Genomic DNA, 20,000 nt, shown 5'->3' on the forward strand with positions numbered 1-20,000 from the left:
TTCTGTTCCTTATCACTTCGGGGGATTTTTTGCGGTTGAATTTCGAAGTCTTTGGCTGTCTTGTCATCTCTCCAGAGATGACAGTGGGAAGAGAGACACAGTTAGATATTAAAATGGCTTACGATTTACCATAAAATATAAAAGTAAAAATCATAATTACATCTAAAATTGTAATTTCGACAACAATATTCATCAATGAATTAACTGGAACTGACGAAGTTTTGAGAAATCCCCTTTTTTTTAATTGTATTTAAAAATGCCTTCGATTTTCCACGAAATATAAAAACAATAATAAAAACTAACTTTAAATTCAAAATTGAAATTTTGACACCAATAATCCATTAATGAGTTAATTGGAGCTGACGAAGTTTAAAAATGCCATTTCATAATTTGTATATATAAAAAATGTCTCACGGTTTACCATGAAATATAAAAACAGCAACATTCCTAAATCACGACATACTTAGGTTTGTTACTTGAAACTGTAATTTTAACACCAATAATTAACTAGGAATTAATGGGAGATGACGAATTTTTCAAAAAGGTAAATTCTTAATTTGTATATAAGAATGAGTAACGATTTACCATGAAATATAAAAACAATAATCAAAACTTAATTGGATAGTGATTACGACACCTATAATCACAACTGAATTAAAATGAGCCAACGAACTTTTTAAAATTGCTATTCCTTAAATTGTATTGATAAAGAAATTACTTACAGTTTACTATGAAATATAAAAGTAACAATCAAAATTACATTTAAAATTATAATTTGTACAACAATAATCATCAACGAATTAATGGGAGCTGACGAAGTTTTAAAAATGTCATTCCTTGATTTATATATATAAAAAGTACCTTACTATTAAACATAAAATGGAAAAGTTACAACCAAAATTAAATTTCAAATAGTAATTTCGACACCAATAACGATCAATGAATTAATTGGAGCTGACGAAATTTTTAAAAGTGCCATTCCTTAATTTGTATATATAAAGATACTTTACTGTTTATCATCATTATCATCATCATCTCCTTTCGCCAGTCGTCTGTATCTTGAACTTTCAACTCCATACTTCTCCATTCATCATCTCCCACCTCACGCTTCATACTCCTCAGCCACTTAGGTCTGGGTCTTCGGGGCGAGGTTTTACATAATAGAATTAAATTTAACATTAAATCTAATACCACCAGGTACGTCACAGAAGTTGCATTAAACGTAACCCTCTTCGGAGCAGCAACAGTTTTTCTATTGGTGACGACTCAGATGATTCATCAGCTCCTGTGGCCTTTAAAGGTGCCAATTACCCCTTGTGAATGGATTCTCATCGTAGGGGGTCTTCTCATCTTACCTACCTGGCTTGGTACTCCTAAAGATATGTGGTGAGTATATAAATCTTACTATAGAATTTAAAAAAAAAAGAGAGAATAGTGTGATAAGTTTAAAAAAAAATCATAAAATTGTATGTGGTTAGTGTATGAGCTTACTATAAAATTGGAAAAAAAAATGGGTGAAGTATATAATCTTAGTATAAAATTGGAGAAAATCCCCAATATAAAAATAGAAAGTAGTAAATATATAATCTTACTATAGAATAGAACAATTTTTCTTAACTAAAAAAAAAATAAAAAAAATTGCATGTTGCATATATAGTCTTACTATAGATTTCAAATAAGAAAAATAGATTGTGGTAAGTACATAATGGAAATAATTGAAAATTAAAAGTTATTTACATAGAGTGGTAATTCTTACTTTAGGGCACTTCAGACGAGATGTGTATTTCCTCTTATCAACTTCATATATATTTAGGATTTTATCTTTTTAAAATAAAGTTTGAAATTCTATTTTTTTGACAAAAAGTTTTTACTCGTATGCATCATCTCATTCGGTTTAACTTAATTTGCTTCCTTTATTATCATAATGATTAACTTTACCACGAATCAAACCACAATTTAATATTTCATTAAAAGCTCGAAGAGTGAATGACGTCAAGAAGTAACGTATTTGCATTCTTCTTTTCTAAATGATGATTGTGAGGTTAACCGTGATTTTCCTTTCTCAATACTACTTGTAGCCACTGTGCGAGAAACTGGAGCAAGGATATTACAATCTACTTTAACAAATCAAAAGAAGTTAATTTTCTTAGTTCGTTTATGAAAACGTGATTGTTCTCAGCTAACTAAGATTACTTACGTAATGTATGACCAAGCATTAAAAGGAATTACAATCTAAGCGGTATATATGAGAGGAAAATTCTAGCATAGTGCTTGAGATAGGTCGACTATTTACTTTTCAATATTCAGAAATATGGCAGTGGCCGTCATATAATGTTTTGAATATTTCAAACATTTAGTGAATAACATGCGAAGATCACTTGAAAATACAAACAGAAATATTGCAAGTTCAGTGGAAAACAAATCTGTCCGACTAAATGGATTTTAACTTGTGTGAGGAGAAACTTAAAAAAAAAAATCTGTGCAACTCATGGGATTTTAACTTATGCGAGGCCAAACTTGAAAAAACAAATTTGTCCAACTCATAGAGTTTTCAACTTAAGAAACGATGCCAATCATACAGAAACAATTTTGTCCAACTCATGGGATTTTAACTTATGCGAGCCCAAACTTAAAGAAACAAATCTATCCATCTCATGGGATTTTAACTTATGCGAGGCCAAACTTAAGAAACAAATCTGTCTAACTCATGGGATTTTAACTTAAGTGAGGCCAAACTTAACAAACAAATCTGTCCAACTCATGGGATTTTAACTTATGCGAGGACAAACTTAAGAAACAAATTTGTCCAACTCATGGGATTTTAACTTATGGGAGGCCAAACTTAAGAAACAAATCTGTCCAACTAATGGGATTTTAACTTATGCGAGGTCAAACTTAAGAAACAAATTTGTCCAACTCATGGGATTTTAACTTATGGGAGGCCAAACTTAAAGATATAAATACGTCCAACTCATGGGATTTTAATTTATGCGAGGTTAAACTTAAGAAGCAAATTTGTCCAACTCATAGGGTTTTTAACTTATGCGAGGCCAAATTTACAGAAAAAAATCTGCCCAACTCATGGGATTTTAACTTATGCGAGGCCAAACTTAAGAAACAGATCTGTCCAACCCATGGGATTTTAACTTATGCGAGGCAAAACTTAAAGACACAAATTTGTCCTACTCATGGGATTTTAACTTATGGGAGGCCAAACTTAAAGAAACAAATCTGTTCTACTCATGGGATTTTAACTTATGCAAGGCCAAACTTAAGAAACAAATCTGTCCACTGCATGGGATTTTAACTTATGCGAGGCCAAACTTAAAGAAACAAATCTGTCCAACTCATGGACAGGATTAATGGCCTAACCAAGAACGGGAATTGGCAACTAGACCACCCCTAAGGCGGAAGAGAGAATTAATCCCAGGAAGGAATAATAACTCGCCTACCCAGGGCCAGACTAAATGGCCCACAAGCTATCCAGTCCATCTAAAGGATTTTGGGAAAAAACAAATTTGCCCAACTCATGGGATTTTAACTTATGGGTGGCCAAACTTAAAGAAAGAAATCTGTCCAAAAGAAATCTGTCCAACTCAGGAGATTTTAACTTATGCGAGGCCAAACTTGAGAAACAAATCTGTCCAACTCATGGTATTTCAACTAATTCGAGGCCAAACTTAAAGAAACAAATTTGTCTAACTCATGGGAATTTAACTTATGTGAAACCAAAATTGAAGAAACAAATCTGTCCAACTCACGAGATTTCAACTTATGCGAGGGCAACCTGAAGAAACAAATCTGTCCAACTCATCAAATTTTAGCTTAGGTGAGGCCAAACTTAAAGAAACAAATCTGACTAACTCATGGGATTTTAACTGAAGCGAAGCCAAACTTAGGAAACAAACCTGTCCAACTCATGGGATTTTACCTTATGCGAGGCCAAATTTAAGAAACAAATCTGTCCAATTCATGGGATTTTAACTTATGCGAGGCCAAACTTAAAGAAAGAAATCTGTCCAACTCATGGGATTTCAACTTATGCGAGACCAAAATTAAAGAAACAAATCTGTCCAACTCATGAGATTTCAACTTATGCGAGGACAAACTTAAAAAACAAATCTGCCCAACTCATCGGATTTTAACTTATGCGCAGCCAAACTTATAAAACAAATCTGTCCTACTCATAGGATTTCAACTTATGTGATGGCAAACTTGAAAAAAAAATCTGTCCTACTCATGGGATTAAAACTCTTGCAGGACCAAACTTAAGAAATAATTCTGTTGCAACGATTAGATTTTTAACTTATGCGAGGCTAAATTTAAGAAACAAATCTCTCTCACTCGTGGAATTCTAACCTATGAGAGGCCAAACTTAAGAAAAAAAAATCTGTCCACTCATGGGATTTTAACTTGAACAAGGTCAAACCTGGAAAAAAACAGTTAAGAGGATCTTAACTTATACGAGGTCAAACCTGGAAAAACCTGACCAGCTAAGGGAATATTAACTTATATGAGGTCAAACCTAGAAAAGAAACCTCTCCAGCTAATATGGATTTTAACTTAACTCAATGTTTAAAATCATCACTGCTAGACTTAATTCTCTTTCTGTAACAGACAAATAGAACTCGCTCACATGTATTCATCAGCACTCACACATGATTATTCTATTCTAGGCCTATTTCAATACTGGCTGTGTTGTGTACATTCGTGGCCTGTGTCGTAGTGATGGCAGAAGTCTTCATTGAGCGTAAAACCCATCCGCCTCCGGAATTTCCAGCACCTTCCTTCACCTCTTTCTTCCTGGGATTTGGGTCTATTCTCTTCGCACTCGGAGGGGCTTCACTATTCCCTACAGTACAAAACGACATGAAAAACAGAGCGGAGTTCGGCTCCAGCGTCATCGTCACATTCCTAGGTAAGTAGGAACTGGTAATAGTGAAGAAAAGCGGGAACTGGTTTAAGTGAAGAAATGGTCAAGTGGTAACTTGTTTTACTGAGAAAATGGTTGAGCGGTAACTGGTTTTGCTGAGAAAATGGTCGATTGGAAATGGGATTTAATGAGAAAAAGGTAGAGTGATAAATGGTTTTAGTAAGAAAATAGTTGAGTGGGAACTGGTATCTGTGAGAAAATGTTTAAGTGGGAACTGGTTTTAATTGGAAAATGGTGAAATGGTCTAGTGGGAATTGGTATTAGTGAGAAAATGGCTTGTTGGGAACTGCTTTTAATGACAAAATAACCGAGTGGAACTAATTTTAGTGAAAAAATGATCGAGTGGGAATAGATTTTATTGAGAATATGGTTGAGTGGGAACTGGTATTAGTAAGAAAATGGTTAGGTGGAAACTGGTTGTAATGAGAAAATTATCTAGTGGGAGCTAATTTTAGAGAGAATATGGTTGAGTGGGAACTGATTGATATTAGTGAAAAATGGTTAGGTGGGAACTAGTTGGGTTAAGTGGGAACTGGTTTTAATGAAAAATGTATCAAGTGGGAACTCATCTTAGTGAGAACATGGTTGAGTGGGAACTGGTATTTGTGAGTAAATGATTAAATGGGAACCGGTTGGCCTGAGTGGGAACTGGTTGGGTTAAGTGGGAACTGGTTTAATGAGAAAATGATCAAGGGGAACTGATTTTAGTGAAAATATGGTTGAGTGGGAACTGGTATTAGTGAGAAATGGTTAGTGGGAACTGTTTTTAGTGAGAAAATGATCGAGTGGGGAACTGATTTTAGTGAGAAAATTAACGAGTGGAACTGATTTTAGTGGGAACATGGTTGAGTAGGAACTGGTTTTATGAGAAAATGGTTAAGTGGGAACAGGTTGGAAAATGATTAAGTGGGAACTGGTTGGAAAATCGTTAAGTAGGAACTGGTTTTAATGAGAAAATGGTTAAGTGGGAACAGGTTGGAAAATGATTAAGTGGGAACTGGTTGGAAAATCGTTAAGTAGGAACTGGTTTTAATGAGAAAATTATCGACTAGTCACTGCTTTTAGTGAGAACATGTTCGAGTGGGAACTGGTATTAGTGAGAAAAGAGTTAAATGGGAACTGGTTTTAATGAGAAAATGATCGAGTGGGAACTGATTTTCATGTGAACATGATTGAGTGGGAACTGGCATTAGTGAGAAAAATTTGAGTGGGAACTGGCATTAGTGAGAAAATGGTCGAATGGGAACTCGTTTTAATAAGAGGGAACTGATTTTAGTGAGAACATGGTTGACTGGGAATGGTACAAGTGAGAAAATGGGAACTAATTTTAGTGTGAACATGTTTAAGTGGGAACTGTCATTAGTACGAAAATGGGTAAGTGTTAACTGGTTTTAGTGAGAAAATGGCTAGCTGGGAACTGGTTTTAATGAGAAAATGATCGAGTGGGAACTGATTTTAGTGAGAAAATTGTCGAGTGGGAACTTATTTTAGTGAGAAAATTATCGAGTGGGAACTGATTTTAGTGAGAATATGGTTGATTGGGATCTAGTATTAGTGAGGAAAGGGTTAAGTGGGAACTGGTTGGGTTAAGTGGGGACTGGTTTTAATGAGAAAATTGTCGATTAGTCACTGCTTTTAGGGAGAACTTGTATGTTTGGGAACTGGTATTGGTGAGAAAATTGTTAAATGGGAACTGGTTTTAGTAGAAAATTATCGAATGGGAACTGATTTTAGTGAGAACATGGTTGATTAGGAACTGGTTGGGAAGTGGGAACTGGTTTAATGAGAAAATGATCGACTAGTCACTGCTTTTAGTGAGAATATGGTTGAGTGGGAACTGGTATTAATGAGAAAATGGTTACGTGGGTAGTGGTTTTAATAAGAAAATGATTGAGTGGGAACTGGTATTAGAGAAAAAAATTGGTTAGGCGGGAACTGATTTTAGTGTGAAATGGTTAACTGGGAACTTGTATTAGTGAGAAAATGGTTCAATGGGAACTGGTTTTATTGAGAAAATGATCGTGTGGAAACTGGTTTTTGTGCCAACATGGTTGAGTTGGAACTGGCATTAGTGAAAAAAAAATGGTTAAGTGGCAACATGTTTTACTAAGAAAATGGTCGTATGGAAACTGGTTTTAGTAAAAAAATGGTGAAGTGGGAACTGATTTTAGAGAGAACATGGTTGACTGGGACCGATATAAGTGAGAAAATGGTTAAATGGGAACTGGTTTTAATCGGAAAATCATCGAGAGAGAACTGTCTTTAGCGCGTATATGGTTGAGTGGGAATTGGCATTAGTGAGAAAATGGTTAAGTGGGAATTGATTTTAGTGAGAAAATGGTCGAATGGGAACTGGTTTTAGTTAAAAAATGGTGAATTGGCAACTGATTTTAGTGAGAACATGGTTGACTGGAAATGGTATGCATAAGTGAGAAAATGGTAAAGTAGGAACCTGTTTTAATGAAATATTGATCGAGTGGGAACGATTTTAGTGCAAACATGGTTAATTGGGAACTGGCATTAGTGAGAAAATGGTCGAGTGGGAACTGCTTTTAGTGAAAAAAAGGGTTAAGTGGGAACTGGTTTTAGTGAGATTATGGTTGAATGGGAACTGGTATAAGTGAGAAAATGGCTCAATGGGAACTGGTTTTAATGAGAAAATGATCTAGTGGGAACTGATTTTAGTGTGAACATGGTTGAGTGGGAATTGGCATTTGAGAGAAAATGGTCAAGTGGGAACTGGTTTTAGTGAAAAAAAATTGTTAAATGGGAACTGACTTTAGTGAGAACATGGTTGAGTGGGAACTGGTATAAGTGACAAAATGGTTAAATGGGATCTGGTTTTAATGGGAAAATTATTGACTGAGAACTAATTTTAGTGCGAACATGGTTGAGTGGGAACTGGCACAGTGAGAAAATTGTTAAGTGGGCATTGGTTTTAGTGAGAAAATGGTCGAATGGGAACTGGTTTCGGTGGGAAATTGTTGAATGGGAACTGGTTTTGGTGGGAAATTGGTCAAATGGGAACTGGTTTTAGAGAAAAAATGGTCGAATGGGAAATGGTTATAGTGATAAAATGATTAAGTTAATCATTGAGATGCTTATATTTGTTTAGCACATTTCATGTCATTATGTAAGTTAAGAATTGAAATTATTTATCATTCTGTAATGGAATAATGACTGTCTGAGATTTTAACAACTAGTTCCTTAACGATATATTGGGAATTTTGATGTATAACATCACACTCACATAATCTTTCGAAATATTTCGATAAATCCAAAATCTACAAGCGAAATAGGGAGCCAAAATGCCACCAATTATTTTTTAAACTAACATGTAATTATATAAACTTATCACCAACTGTCTTTTATACATAATAGAAAAGAACCCATGTAAAAAATATCCTAAATATTTAATGGTAATGACGAGCAGATTTTACATAATTTGAATATCAAGTTGTCATTTCAAGACTTTTCTTTAACAATTTGGAAAATGAAACCTGAACTAATAATAATAATGTGCAATAATTGCCTGTATATTAAAAGATTTTACTCTAAAGATGATATAGCCATAACACAACCAAAGATAGAAGATTAACTTACAAGCCTTCAACATGGGTCAAAGGTCAACTCAGCACCTGCCACCTTGTATTCGTGTGGCATCCTTGGGTATAAAGTATGTTAAATGAATATAAATATTAGTCTGGACCTACGCATTTGTTCATAAAAAATAACAACATTCTTCATAGTTTAATAAGAATTCCTATCAATACCGAGATATTTCTAGTACAAAAATTGTATGTTATGAATGAAATGAAGGCCAGTATAGAAATACATTTTTATAAAAGTCAAGTTCCAACGAGCATTTGGAACTTCATAACAAATTAAAGTAGCGTTGCAAAGTAGTAAAAATATCTTGTAACTACACCTTTTAGCGTTAATGCTTCAAATTAGGAATAAAACCTCCCCTATATAACAAGAGCAAGTGTCTGACACAAATACACAGAGGTACACTCGGAAAACACACACTCCCACAAATTGCCGAACAACCAGGTTGTCGAATTTGTGAGCATACATATGTATCTTAACATTTAGACATCATTTTTGACGGCTTGGGTACACAGTGATATCAGAACATAAAAGAGCAATCGGATATTCTGACCTCTGCCAAAGGTTAATGGAGTCGTCAATCCAACGATCTATCTGTGGTGAAATTTCGTCAAAATCCGTCAATTTGTTTTGACATTATCTTTAAAATGGTCAAAATGCAAATCGAATTAGAATGGGATCTGACCCGGATCCTCTCCAAAATTTAATAGGAGTCGTCCATAACCTAGGATATATCTGTGGTGAAAATTTCGTCAAAATCCGTAAATAGTTTGATGTAATTTAAAATGGTGAAAAATGCAAATCCAGATCGGATCTCCAAAATTTAAGGAGTCGTCCATGAACCTAATATCTAGTGGAGAAAATTTCGTCAAATCCGTAAGTAATTTTGATGTAATTCTAAAATGGTGAAAAAGTGCAAATCCGGATCCGGATCACCCTCCAAAATTTAATGGAGTCATCCATGACCTAGATGTATCTAGTGGTGAAATTTCGTCAAATCGTGAGTAGTTTTGCCGAGCCTGTTCACACACGAAAAATGCAAATCCGGATCTAGAATCCGGATCCGATCATCTCCAAAATTTAATGGAGTCGTCTCATATAAGATCTATCTGTGGTGAGAATTTCGTCAAAATCCGGAGTAGTTTTGACGTAATCATGTCCATAGACACAAAAAAATGCAAATCCGGATCTAGAATCCGGATCCAGATTATCTCCAAATTTAATGGAGTGTCCATGATCTAAGATCTATCTGTGGTGAGAATTTCGTCAAAATCCGTCGGGTAGTTTTGACGTAATCCTGTCCACAGACACACGAAAAAGGAAATTCCGAATCAGGTCCGGGTGCTGATCATCTCCAAAATTTATGGAGTCGTCCATGACCTAAGATCTATCTATGGTGAGAATTTCGTCAATATTCATCGAGTAGTTTTGACATAATCCTGTCCACAGACACATAAAAAAAATATATATATCCGGTTCCGGATCATCTCCAAAATTTAATGGAATTGTCCATGACCTAAGATCTATCTGTAGTGAGAATTTTGTCAAAGTCTATCGAGTAGTTTTGACATAATCCTTTGCAAAGACACGCGAAAATGCAAATCCGGATTTAGAATCCGGATCCTGATCATCACCATATTCAATGGAGTCGTCCATGACCTTAGATCTATCTGTGGTGAGAATTTTGTCAAAATCCGTCGAGTAGTTTTGACGTAATCCTGTCCACAGACACAAAAAAATGCCAATCGGGATTTAGAATCCGAATCCCCATCATCTCCAAAATTTAATGGAGCCGTCCATGACCTAAAAACTGTGGTGAGAATAAAATCCGTGGTAGTTTTGACGTAATCTTGTCCACAGACACAAAAATGTAAATCCGGGTCTAGAATCTGGATCCAGCTATGACCCAAAATTCAATGTGTCGTCCATGACCTAAAGTCTGTCTTCGGTGAAAATTTCATCAAAATCCGTCAAGTAGCTTTGACGTAATCCTGTCCACAGACACACAGACAAATAAATAAACCGACTCGATCGCATAAACTCCTTGACGTAAATATTAAAAGCGATTGAAGCGATATGAAGCATTAAAAATTTCAAATATGATCCCGTTATATTTCAAGAAACGTGGCGGTAAATTCTAACTCGACAACAAACGTCTCGAGAAACTAGTGAGTTCTCCATAACAACACATACACTGATGCTACAGTGCAATCGCTTTGTAGTCATGATGCAGAGTCAAGGGGACAAAAAAAGAGGAATATTATCTATTCATATATATATATATATATATATATATATATATATATATATATATATATATATATATATATATATATATATAGTGTGTGTGTGTGGGTTATGGATATCATGACAGGTAACACTATATATAAAATTGTATATATATATATATATATATATATATATATATATATATATATATATATATACATATATACGTATATATAAACATTTAAATTTGATCACCGAATGATTTTATGTACTCAATGTGGGAAATAACTTATACATGTCATACAGCTTGTGAAATCTGAAAAAAAAAAAAACTGTTTTCACACGTTTGTAAACCCAACATATACGTGATATTACACCAATATAATTACTAATACTTATAGCCAAATGAATGCTATCAAAACTGAGAGAGAGAGAGAGAGAGAGAGAGAGAGAGAGAGAGAGAGAGAGAGAGAGAGAGAGAGAGAGAGAGAGAGAGAGAGAGAGTTTAATATTTCTGATGATCAGAGGTCGGAGGTACAACCTGAAGCATTTTTCGATCAGGGACACAAACAGATGAAATGAAAGCGAGTAGTCTTTAGAAATGGAAGCTCTTATTGTGATTGGTGCTGTTGTGTATCCTTAGTAAAGCGAAAGTTATGCAATCTAACACACACACATAAATTTAACTATACACCTCTATCTATCTATCTTTCTATCTAATCATTGTTACAAGATCTCTATCTAATCTAACCACAAATATTTAACATATACACCTCTCTATCTATCTATCTAACCATTGTTACAAGATCTTGCAATATAACATACACATGTAATACACCTCTATATCTATCTATCTACCTATCTAACCATTGTTACAAGACCTTGCAATCTAACACTCATATTTAACTATACACCTCTTTATCTATCTATCTAACCATTGTTACAAGATCTTGCAATCTAACATACACATTTAACTATACACCTCTCTATCTATCTATCTTTTATCTAACCATTGTTACTAGATCTTGCAATCTACGACATATATCTATTAATCTAACTTTCTAAATATCTATATAAATTTAAACAAATTCACATGCACAGACAGACACATACACCTACCTTTATAAAAATCCACTAAAGCATTTACACTAATCCACCTTTCACTAATTTTACAACGAGAATATACGAATCATTTTGAAAGTAGAAATGAAAATAAAATAAAACTACAAACAAAATGTGTGCCATACAATGAGAATCTACATACCAGCAAGTACAGAACCTGACATAAATAAGTGCAAACATTTACATGGTAAGATTATCTATCATAACTAGATAGAATTTTGAAGAAAAGGATTCCAATGCCAATAAAGACAGAGTTATTAGTAATGTAAAAACTTGAAGCATTTATTCCTTTCAAGAAAAAATATCGCACAAAAATGGGGGGAAAAATACTTCACCTTGTGTATTTGGTCAACAGAACTGAAACTGTCCACTAAAAACAAGAGAATAAAAAAAAAAACCAATGTCCTTTTCAGTAAAGTGACTGGGTATAAAAGCATGAAAATACTTTAAAAGTATATACTACATATCTTTACCAGGCAGGCTAAAGAAGAACTATAAATTGTTTAATACATAAAGGGTTGTATAAAAAAAAAAAAAAAAAAAAAACTTTTCTTTTAGTAAAGACTGTAAATAAATAAGACATAACTAGGGTTATGGCATCCTATTGGTCAACGTCCATGTCTCCATGTCTAGTCCTCTGCTGGACTGGGGTTCGAGACCCGTTCTAGCTCGACAGTTTCCCGTAGTTTATACAACCTCGCCATCCTTATGAGCTACGGATGGGGGGGGGGGAGCCTATAGAGTTATCGACTAACTTATCAGTACCATTGCTTGGCCATGCCTATTCCTTGCTTGGGTAGAGGGGACTTGGGTACTGATTATACGTACATATGGTCAGCCTCTAGGGGATTGTTACTGTCCCTTGCCTCTGCAATTCATGGACGACCTTTAAACCGTTTAATAAACATGTAAGAAAGAGGAAATCCTTTTAAACCCCTCCGTCAATAAGAGAAAGAAAAGATTCCATCCTTCAAATCGCACAATCCTTTTTATTGAAAATAAATAGTAATAAAATGGCAAGTTCCCTTTCAAAAGCCACTGTCCATTTCCTGGGGGCTATTCTAACCTCGATGCATTCAAGTCTACATATTTCTTCCCAATGAATATTCAAGCAATTAAAACAAACATTTGTGACATTTCCAGAGTTTAAAAGTGGACCCAAATCCCCACTTCTGCCCGACTCCTTCTGAGGAGATTAGCAAATCAAATGAACAGTCAGGAGTCCTTCCCACGAATCCTTTCATCTTCTCACGCAGGATTTGGATGGCATTTTTTTTTTTTTTTAACGGGTCGTTCAATGTTTCCAAAATCCTCTTAATGAGATGGGTGCCACGGAATAGTCTTTGCGATGGAGTGAAAGGCAAGTGTGTTTGATCTCCCTTTTAGGTCACAGCGGGAAAAACCTTTCGGAACAGACAATTAATGGCATTAGCGAAGAAAATAGGTCACATCCTTTTACTACTACAACATTATGAACTATATTAGTGAACTACTGCCTGTCATTCACGCCCTCCTTGTGGAAAAAAGATTAGAAAGAGAATCTTTATGACGGGTTTAACCTCATTGGGAGGGAGGGGGGTTGAGGATTACCTCGTCGAGGCGATGAGCATTTTAGGTTTTTTCCTTACTTCGTCCATCCTTTCTTCATCCTAGTTGATATGCACAACAGTCGCCTAACAACCAGGTACAGTTGGACACAGGAATTCCTGACATACGCGCTCCTAGGAAGTGTACCCCGCCACTCCCTAACTGTGTGACCAGTAATCAACAGATCGAGTAGGAAGAGATGGCAGAGGTGGTTGGCACGGCTACAAACACAGGACCTCTCCGCTCAGTAAGGGTGCGGCAGGGTGCACTTCCTCAGAGCGAGGTGTGCCAGGGAGTCCTGCGTTCAACTGTGAATAGATCGTTGCTCTTGTCAACAGAGGCAGACTGGATCTTAAGGAACGCTCCCAATCGTTAATCAACATGGATTTCAAACGGATGCAAATTATGAGATGTGTGGGCGATGGAGTGAGTATTTTCTTATCAATTTATTGGATGTGAGGGATAAAAGGATGAAAGCCTTGAATGGGTCGTTACAAAGCTAAGTATGCTTGTCGAAGTGATTTTTGAGTTCGTTAAGATTGATAAGAAGCTGAAGAAAGAAATAAAGATAACAGGAGTTTGTTGTATAACAAGAGAATCTTCTTGGCACTTCGGTTGAGTGGCTGACAAGGGTTTTTTTTTTTGTAAAGAATGTGTCATAAAGGAAAGGTTCTAATGGACTGAGTGATAGCAATAATTGTACTACTGCTTAAAGGTACAATGACAGGCAACTGTAATCCTTATAAATGGTACGTTATTTAGTATAACAGAAAGGTGGATTGTATAGTCGAATATTGATTGATAATCTAAAATATTATAGAAGGAATGATAGAAGTATGGTGTAGGCTTAAATAAAGAGAGTGCATAAATCAAGTATATGTTATGCAATAGTTATGGCAGAATCTTAAGAGTAAAAGATAAAGCCTTTTATTGTTATTCAGGTACCTATAAAAACTATTTGGTGCAAACAATATAAAAGCAATATATAGATAGGGTATTGTACCTGGCTGTCATGTACTAACAGAAAAGCGAGATGAATATATCTGGCTCTATTCAACAAGATAACGAACATATAAACAAACGGTTGAGGGCAACATGGCACAAAATTCCAGCAATGTAAAACTTGCAATGGTAGCTTAAACAGGGTTTTCGACTATCAGTACGGGAGAGAGCGAGGGATAAAAAAACAATAGCAATACTGTATGAGCCTGTATGAAACACACGTGTTCCAGTATTGAGGGAGCATGTTATAATAGCTACTTTCTTGGGGAGATTTAAATCTCCTTATAATGAAAGTGAAGAATATGCTAAATATTGTAGGCGAGTGACTGGTGTTTGTGTGAAAGTTGTTTTTAGGCAAGAGTTGGTAGTTTTCTTGACTGTTCAATACCTTTACGGGGGGAGTAAAATAAGAAGTCAGAGAAAAAACTATGGATGTAGGTACAGTTGGCTTCATTAATTCCGGTACACTGGCGTCTCCTCAACTTCCCGTGAAGTGTGCCGGAATTAATGAAGTCAAATGTACAAAATTGTGGGAAAAGAAATTGATAGAAAATGAAGTGTTAAATGGTTGATGTTTTCCGTTGAAAGTTTGCGATTGAGGATAATGAAGAGAAAGTGCAAAAAATAGAAAACTAGTCTAAAGATGTCTTAGCAAGATGAGAAAGAGGAGATGACTGTGAGCAAGAGTTAGATTATGGGGACTATTATTAAAAGGGAGTATATCAACTAGCCCCATGAGTCAAACTCGACTCTTAGAGAGGCTATGAGGGGAAACGCTACAAAAAAAAAGTTATTGGGTTGATGGGAAAATAAAGATGATCAAATTAAATAAGTATTTAGGAATGAATATATGCTGATATGGACGATGAGCGAAAAGTGGCAGAAGAAGTAGCAGGATGTGTGTAAAACATTAGTCATTGTTGAGCCAACTCATCTTTATGGAAAGATAATGCAGATGTTGTGGGTGAGAGAAAGAAGAGCACTTTAGGAAGGTTAAAACTATGATGAACTGTTTGTAAAGCATAAAGCGTCAGAAGAACTTATTGGTTGAGAAATTAAGATGCAAAAAAAAAAAAAAAAAAAAAAAAGTCTGAAATGTAAAAGGGGAAATTATGGTCTATTGCGTTTTGAAGGGGTTTAGTTAGAAGTGCGTTTAGTCAGCAAGTGTGAGGAGGGAAAAGGAAAGAGAAAATGACATAAATCGTTGGATAAAGTGCGAATAAAGTGATAGGAGAAAGGAAGGATCATAATATTCTTTTAAGCAGAGAAAGGATACAAGATGCAGATTAATGGGGGATTGTGGGAAAGGTGATCTAAAGCACTGCTGATGAACCCTCATACAAGCGTACGAAGTGAAAGGCATGTATGTAACAGCGATCATTGAGCTCTATTTTTGTCTTATCTAAGCCTAACCCTCTGTTAAAGTAACAAAGGCTGCACTTAATCATTTTCAAGATATCCCACAACAAACAACAAGAAAAAATGCAGCCGTTTCCAGTCCACTGCAGGACAAAGGCCTCAGACATGTCCTGATTCACTGTATGGGGTTTGGCCAGTTTTCATCACCATGGTGGCCAGTACGGATTGATGATGGTGGGAGACTTTTGTTTGATCGCATACCGCAAACCAACCTAGTATAAGTGGCATTGACTAGTACAGCTTTGCTGATCATAGCAATATGCAAAACCTTTCACCTCGCTAAGGTATCCCCATTCAGAGTTGGTTAGTGTGTGTGTATATGTGTATGTACATATATATATATATATATATATATATATATATATATATATATATATATATATATATATATATATATATATATATATATATATATATATATATATACACACATATATATAAGTTTAACTTTTATCAAAGCAACGAAGAATTACAAAACTTTCCATGACTGGAATCCAGACTAATAAAATATCTTGACTGTCTGCCTCTGAAAACGAGTGTAAAGATTTCATAAATTTCATCAGGTGAAAATCTCATCAAAACCCAATATCCAAGGGAGGGAATGAATGCCTGGCCAACCTCATATAGAGACCAAACATAGAAAAATAAAAATGGCCCCACTTCCAGAAAGGTTAACGAGAACTGGGAAGGAAAGATTTCCAAGTGATGCTGGAAATGGATTCTGAAATGAGATAAAAGGGAAGGGGGGAGGATATGAAATTCTCTCAGAAAAAAAGTGGGATTATTATATCATCATCATCATCATTATTATTATTATTATTATTATTATTATTATTATTATTATAGCTAGTGTACCACATATATATTTAGATTGGTATGTACGCACACGCACACACGCATACACACAGAGAATCAACCCTTCCCATCCCCTCCCCCTTTCCTAACTACAACACGACAGTTTCGGAAATTTGGGGGAAATTGCGGTTTTCGAGTGCACCTCTCGGGGTAGACCCTCTCACCAGGATATGGCTACTCCTTCTCCCCTACCCTTGGAACGGGAAGAGACCGTGTAGCTAATATGTAGGGCAATGCCACTGGACGTGACTGGAGAGATATATATATATATATATATATATATATATATATATATATATATATATATATATACATGTAAATATATACATGCATACATATATATACATATATATATATATATATATATATATATATATATATATATATATATATATATATATATATATATATATATATCCAGATATCATTGTTATCATTACTAGCTAAGCTACAAACCTAGTTGAAAAGCAAGATCAAATAAACCAAAGACCTCCAAAAAAGAAAATAGCCCAGTGAGGAAAGGAAATAAGGAAACAGATACAGCAGTGTGCCCGATTGTACCCTTAAGCAAGAGAACTCTACCCCAAGAGAGCAGAAGACCATGGTACAGAGGCTACGGCACTACCCAAGACTAAAGAACAATGGATTGTTTTTAGAGTGTCCTTCTCCTAGAGGAGCTAAAGAGTATTTTCTACTTACTTGAGAAACAGGAAATTAGGAAATAAGGACATTACATTCTCAGCCTTGAAATTATATAATTTGTCAAAAAAAAAATTACAGAAAAATCACATGCTCACAAATGAAATAGAAACAAGAAATGAAGAAATAAGAATTTTCAGCCTTCTAATTAAACTATTACGTAAAATATATATATATATAAAATAATTAAAAGCTCGTATAATGAGAAACAAGAAAAAAAGGAAATACATTCACAGCTTTTTGATTATATAATTATGTAAATAATTTTTTTTTTCATAAAAATCAAATGTTTTAAAGATGAAAAATGAGAAAAAAGAAATTAGGATATAAGGATTCTCAACCTTGTAATTGTAAAATTACTAGTGTACGCGACCCATCAAAAATGACTGCTAAATTTTTAAATAGATATGCACAGACATGCAACCCCTCTCACCAGGGTACGTCTAATCCCCGTCTCCATTACCCGAGGGACAAGTAAGGGGGACAGACAATTTCTCTTTATTATATAAGAAGGAGTTAAAGGAAAAAAAAATCAAATAATCGTGAACTGAAAAATGAGAATAAAAAGAAATTAGGAAATTACAATCTCAGCTTTGTAAATGTACTAAAAAATATTACAAAAATTCAAGTATTCCTAAAACCAAAACAATAAATCGAGTTTTGTCGTGATGCTGATGCTGCGATCCCCATCCCAGCATCTGGAGAGTCTCATCCCACAAGAATGCACAAAGCAATGCAGCCAGACGACAAAATGGAAAAATTCCAGGAAAGCCCATCACTGACTTGCAGTTATTTTTCTAGTCTTTTTCTGCGCTGGGAATACGTAGGAGGGGAGGGGGAACTACATTATGTTGGAGTGTGTATGTGGTTGGAGAGAGAGGAAGAAGTAAGGAGGAGGGGGGGGGGATTCTTTCTGGAGAGGTCTCGTGGGAAATAAGACATCATAGGATGTCCCTCTGACATGTTATTCGCTATTCCCTGGATATTCTCGTTCTCTCCTCTGCTGCTTTCTTTCAATATTCCCTCTCATCCCGTCTTCCATTCCCCAGAGGACATTCCATATCAAGATTTATAGTCATTCCTACCATCGCTTGGCTTTAAATGATAGCGTGAATGGGAAACCATATCTTTTGGGAATGAGAGAGTAACCTTATGTGAAAATGGTGGAATTAACAGCTTTTTTCCTTTATCTTTTATAATAGGGGCGAGGAGTTCAAAATAAATGATGATGAATGGAAATAGGGATAAAGAAAAAACTAGCTTAAAACTGTATTTTTTGCGAAAGAGATTTATGAAAATATAATAGTCCAGAACCTCATGGAGATGTAGTAAATACCACATCAAATTAATTCTATTTAATTACTATCAGTCGATATGTCAAATAGTAAAATTTCTCTATATAACTTTCATATGAATCAATCAACAACAATGATCATAACAATAACAATGAGGCAATAACAGGGAGCCAGACGACTCAACATCCATATCCTCATTCTAATTAATATACCAGAAAGACTTCAGTCATATATATTCTTGCACATATACAATATATATATATATATATATATATATATATATATATATATATATATATGTGTGTGTGTGTGTGTGTGTGTGTGTGGGTGTGGGTGTGGGTGTGTGTTGTATGTATATGTATTGTGTCTACATATACTGTATACATACCGTGCTATGCGTTATATCTTATTAATCCATATTGCGCAACGGATATAAGCGGATGAACAACCTGATGCATAACGAGAACTGGGTGTGGAGGAAATGCCCCCTAAATCTTGATGAAGACACTGGCAGCATGGTGATGGATTGGTTTTAAGGCGATAGGCAGGATGTCTTTTCGGCTTTTACTCCTGATGCCTGGTGGATGATCTTACTGGAATTAGTAAGGACCGGCAGATGTCACTTGCCTTAGTTGGATAGGCACTGAGCATTACAAGAAACTGGCTATCCTTTGCTGAATCTAGGCAATGATTCCTCTGGAGGCCCTCTGCGTCAATAGGCGTAGGAGGAGGAGATGATGATGATGATGATGATGATGATCGATAGATAGATACATACATACATTATATATATATTATATATATATATATATATTTATATATATATATATATATATTTATATATATATAAAATATATATATATATACATATATATATATACATATATATATATATATATATATATATATATATATATATATATATATATATACCTTTTGCCTAAATGTCTTTAATGGCAAGTGAAACGGTTTGGCTCGAATTAATTACCTTAGATTCTCAAAAAGTACGTAAAATGCAATTATTAACTCAAATCCCTTTATCAACCCCGATTACATCCATCACAGAAATCTATCTATCCACTGAGTAGGCAATTCATGACTTAGTTAAACTGATGGAGAATGGTTCTAAAGGGAATTATACCGACCCAACAAGGTTCAAATCCAAACAAGCTTACTTGGTCGGTTGAAAGGCTACCGATTACCCTAAGTCCCATAAAAGGACCAAAAAGTATTTCTTTATGTAACGAAGA

General features: G+C 35.0%; 1 protein-coding gene across 1 annotated transcript in view; it reads left to right on the top strand.

The window, feature by feature from the left end:
• The window catches only part of LOC137616114 (uncharacterized), a 79,809-nt gene that overhangs the window by 49,846 nt on the left and 9,963 nt on the right, over positions 1 to 20,000 (top strand). The window contains exons 4-5 of the mRNA XM_068345793.1: positions 1,198 to 1,386; positions 4,677 to 4,918. Coding sequence (XP_068201894.1) covers positions 1,198 to 1,386; positions 4,677 to 4,918 — 431 coding nt within the window. The remainder of the gene's footprint in view (positions 1 to 1,197; positions 1,387 to 4,676; positions 4,919 to 20,000) is intronic.

Source organism: Palaemon carinicauda, chromosome 22, assembly GCF_036898095.1.
Source record: "Palaemon carinicauda isolate YSFRI2023 chromosome 22, ASM3689809v2, whole genome shotgun sequence".
Lineage (NCBI taxonomy): Eukaryota > Metazoa > Arthropoda > Malacostraca > Decapoda > Palaemonidae > Palaemon > Palaemon carinicauda.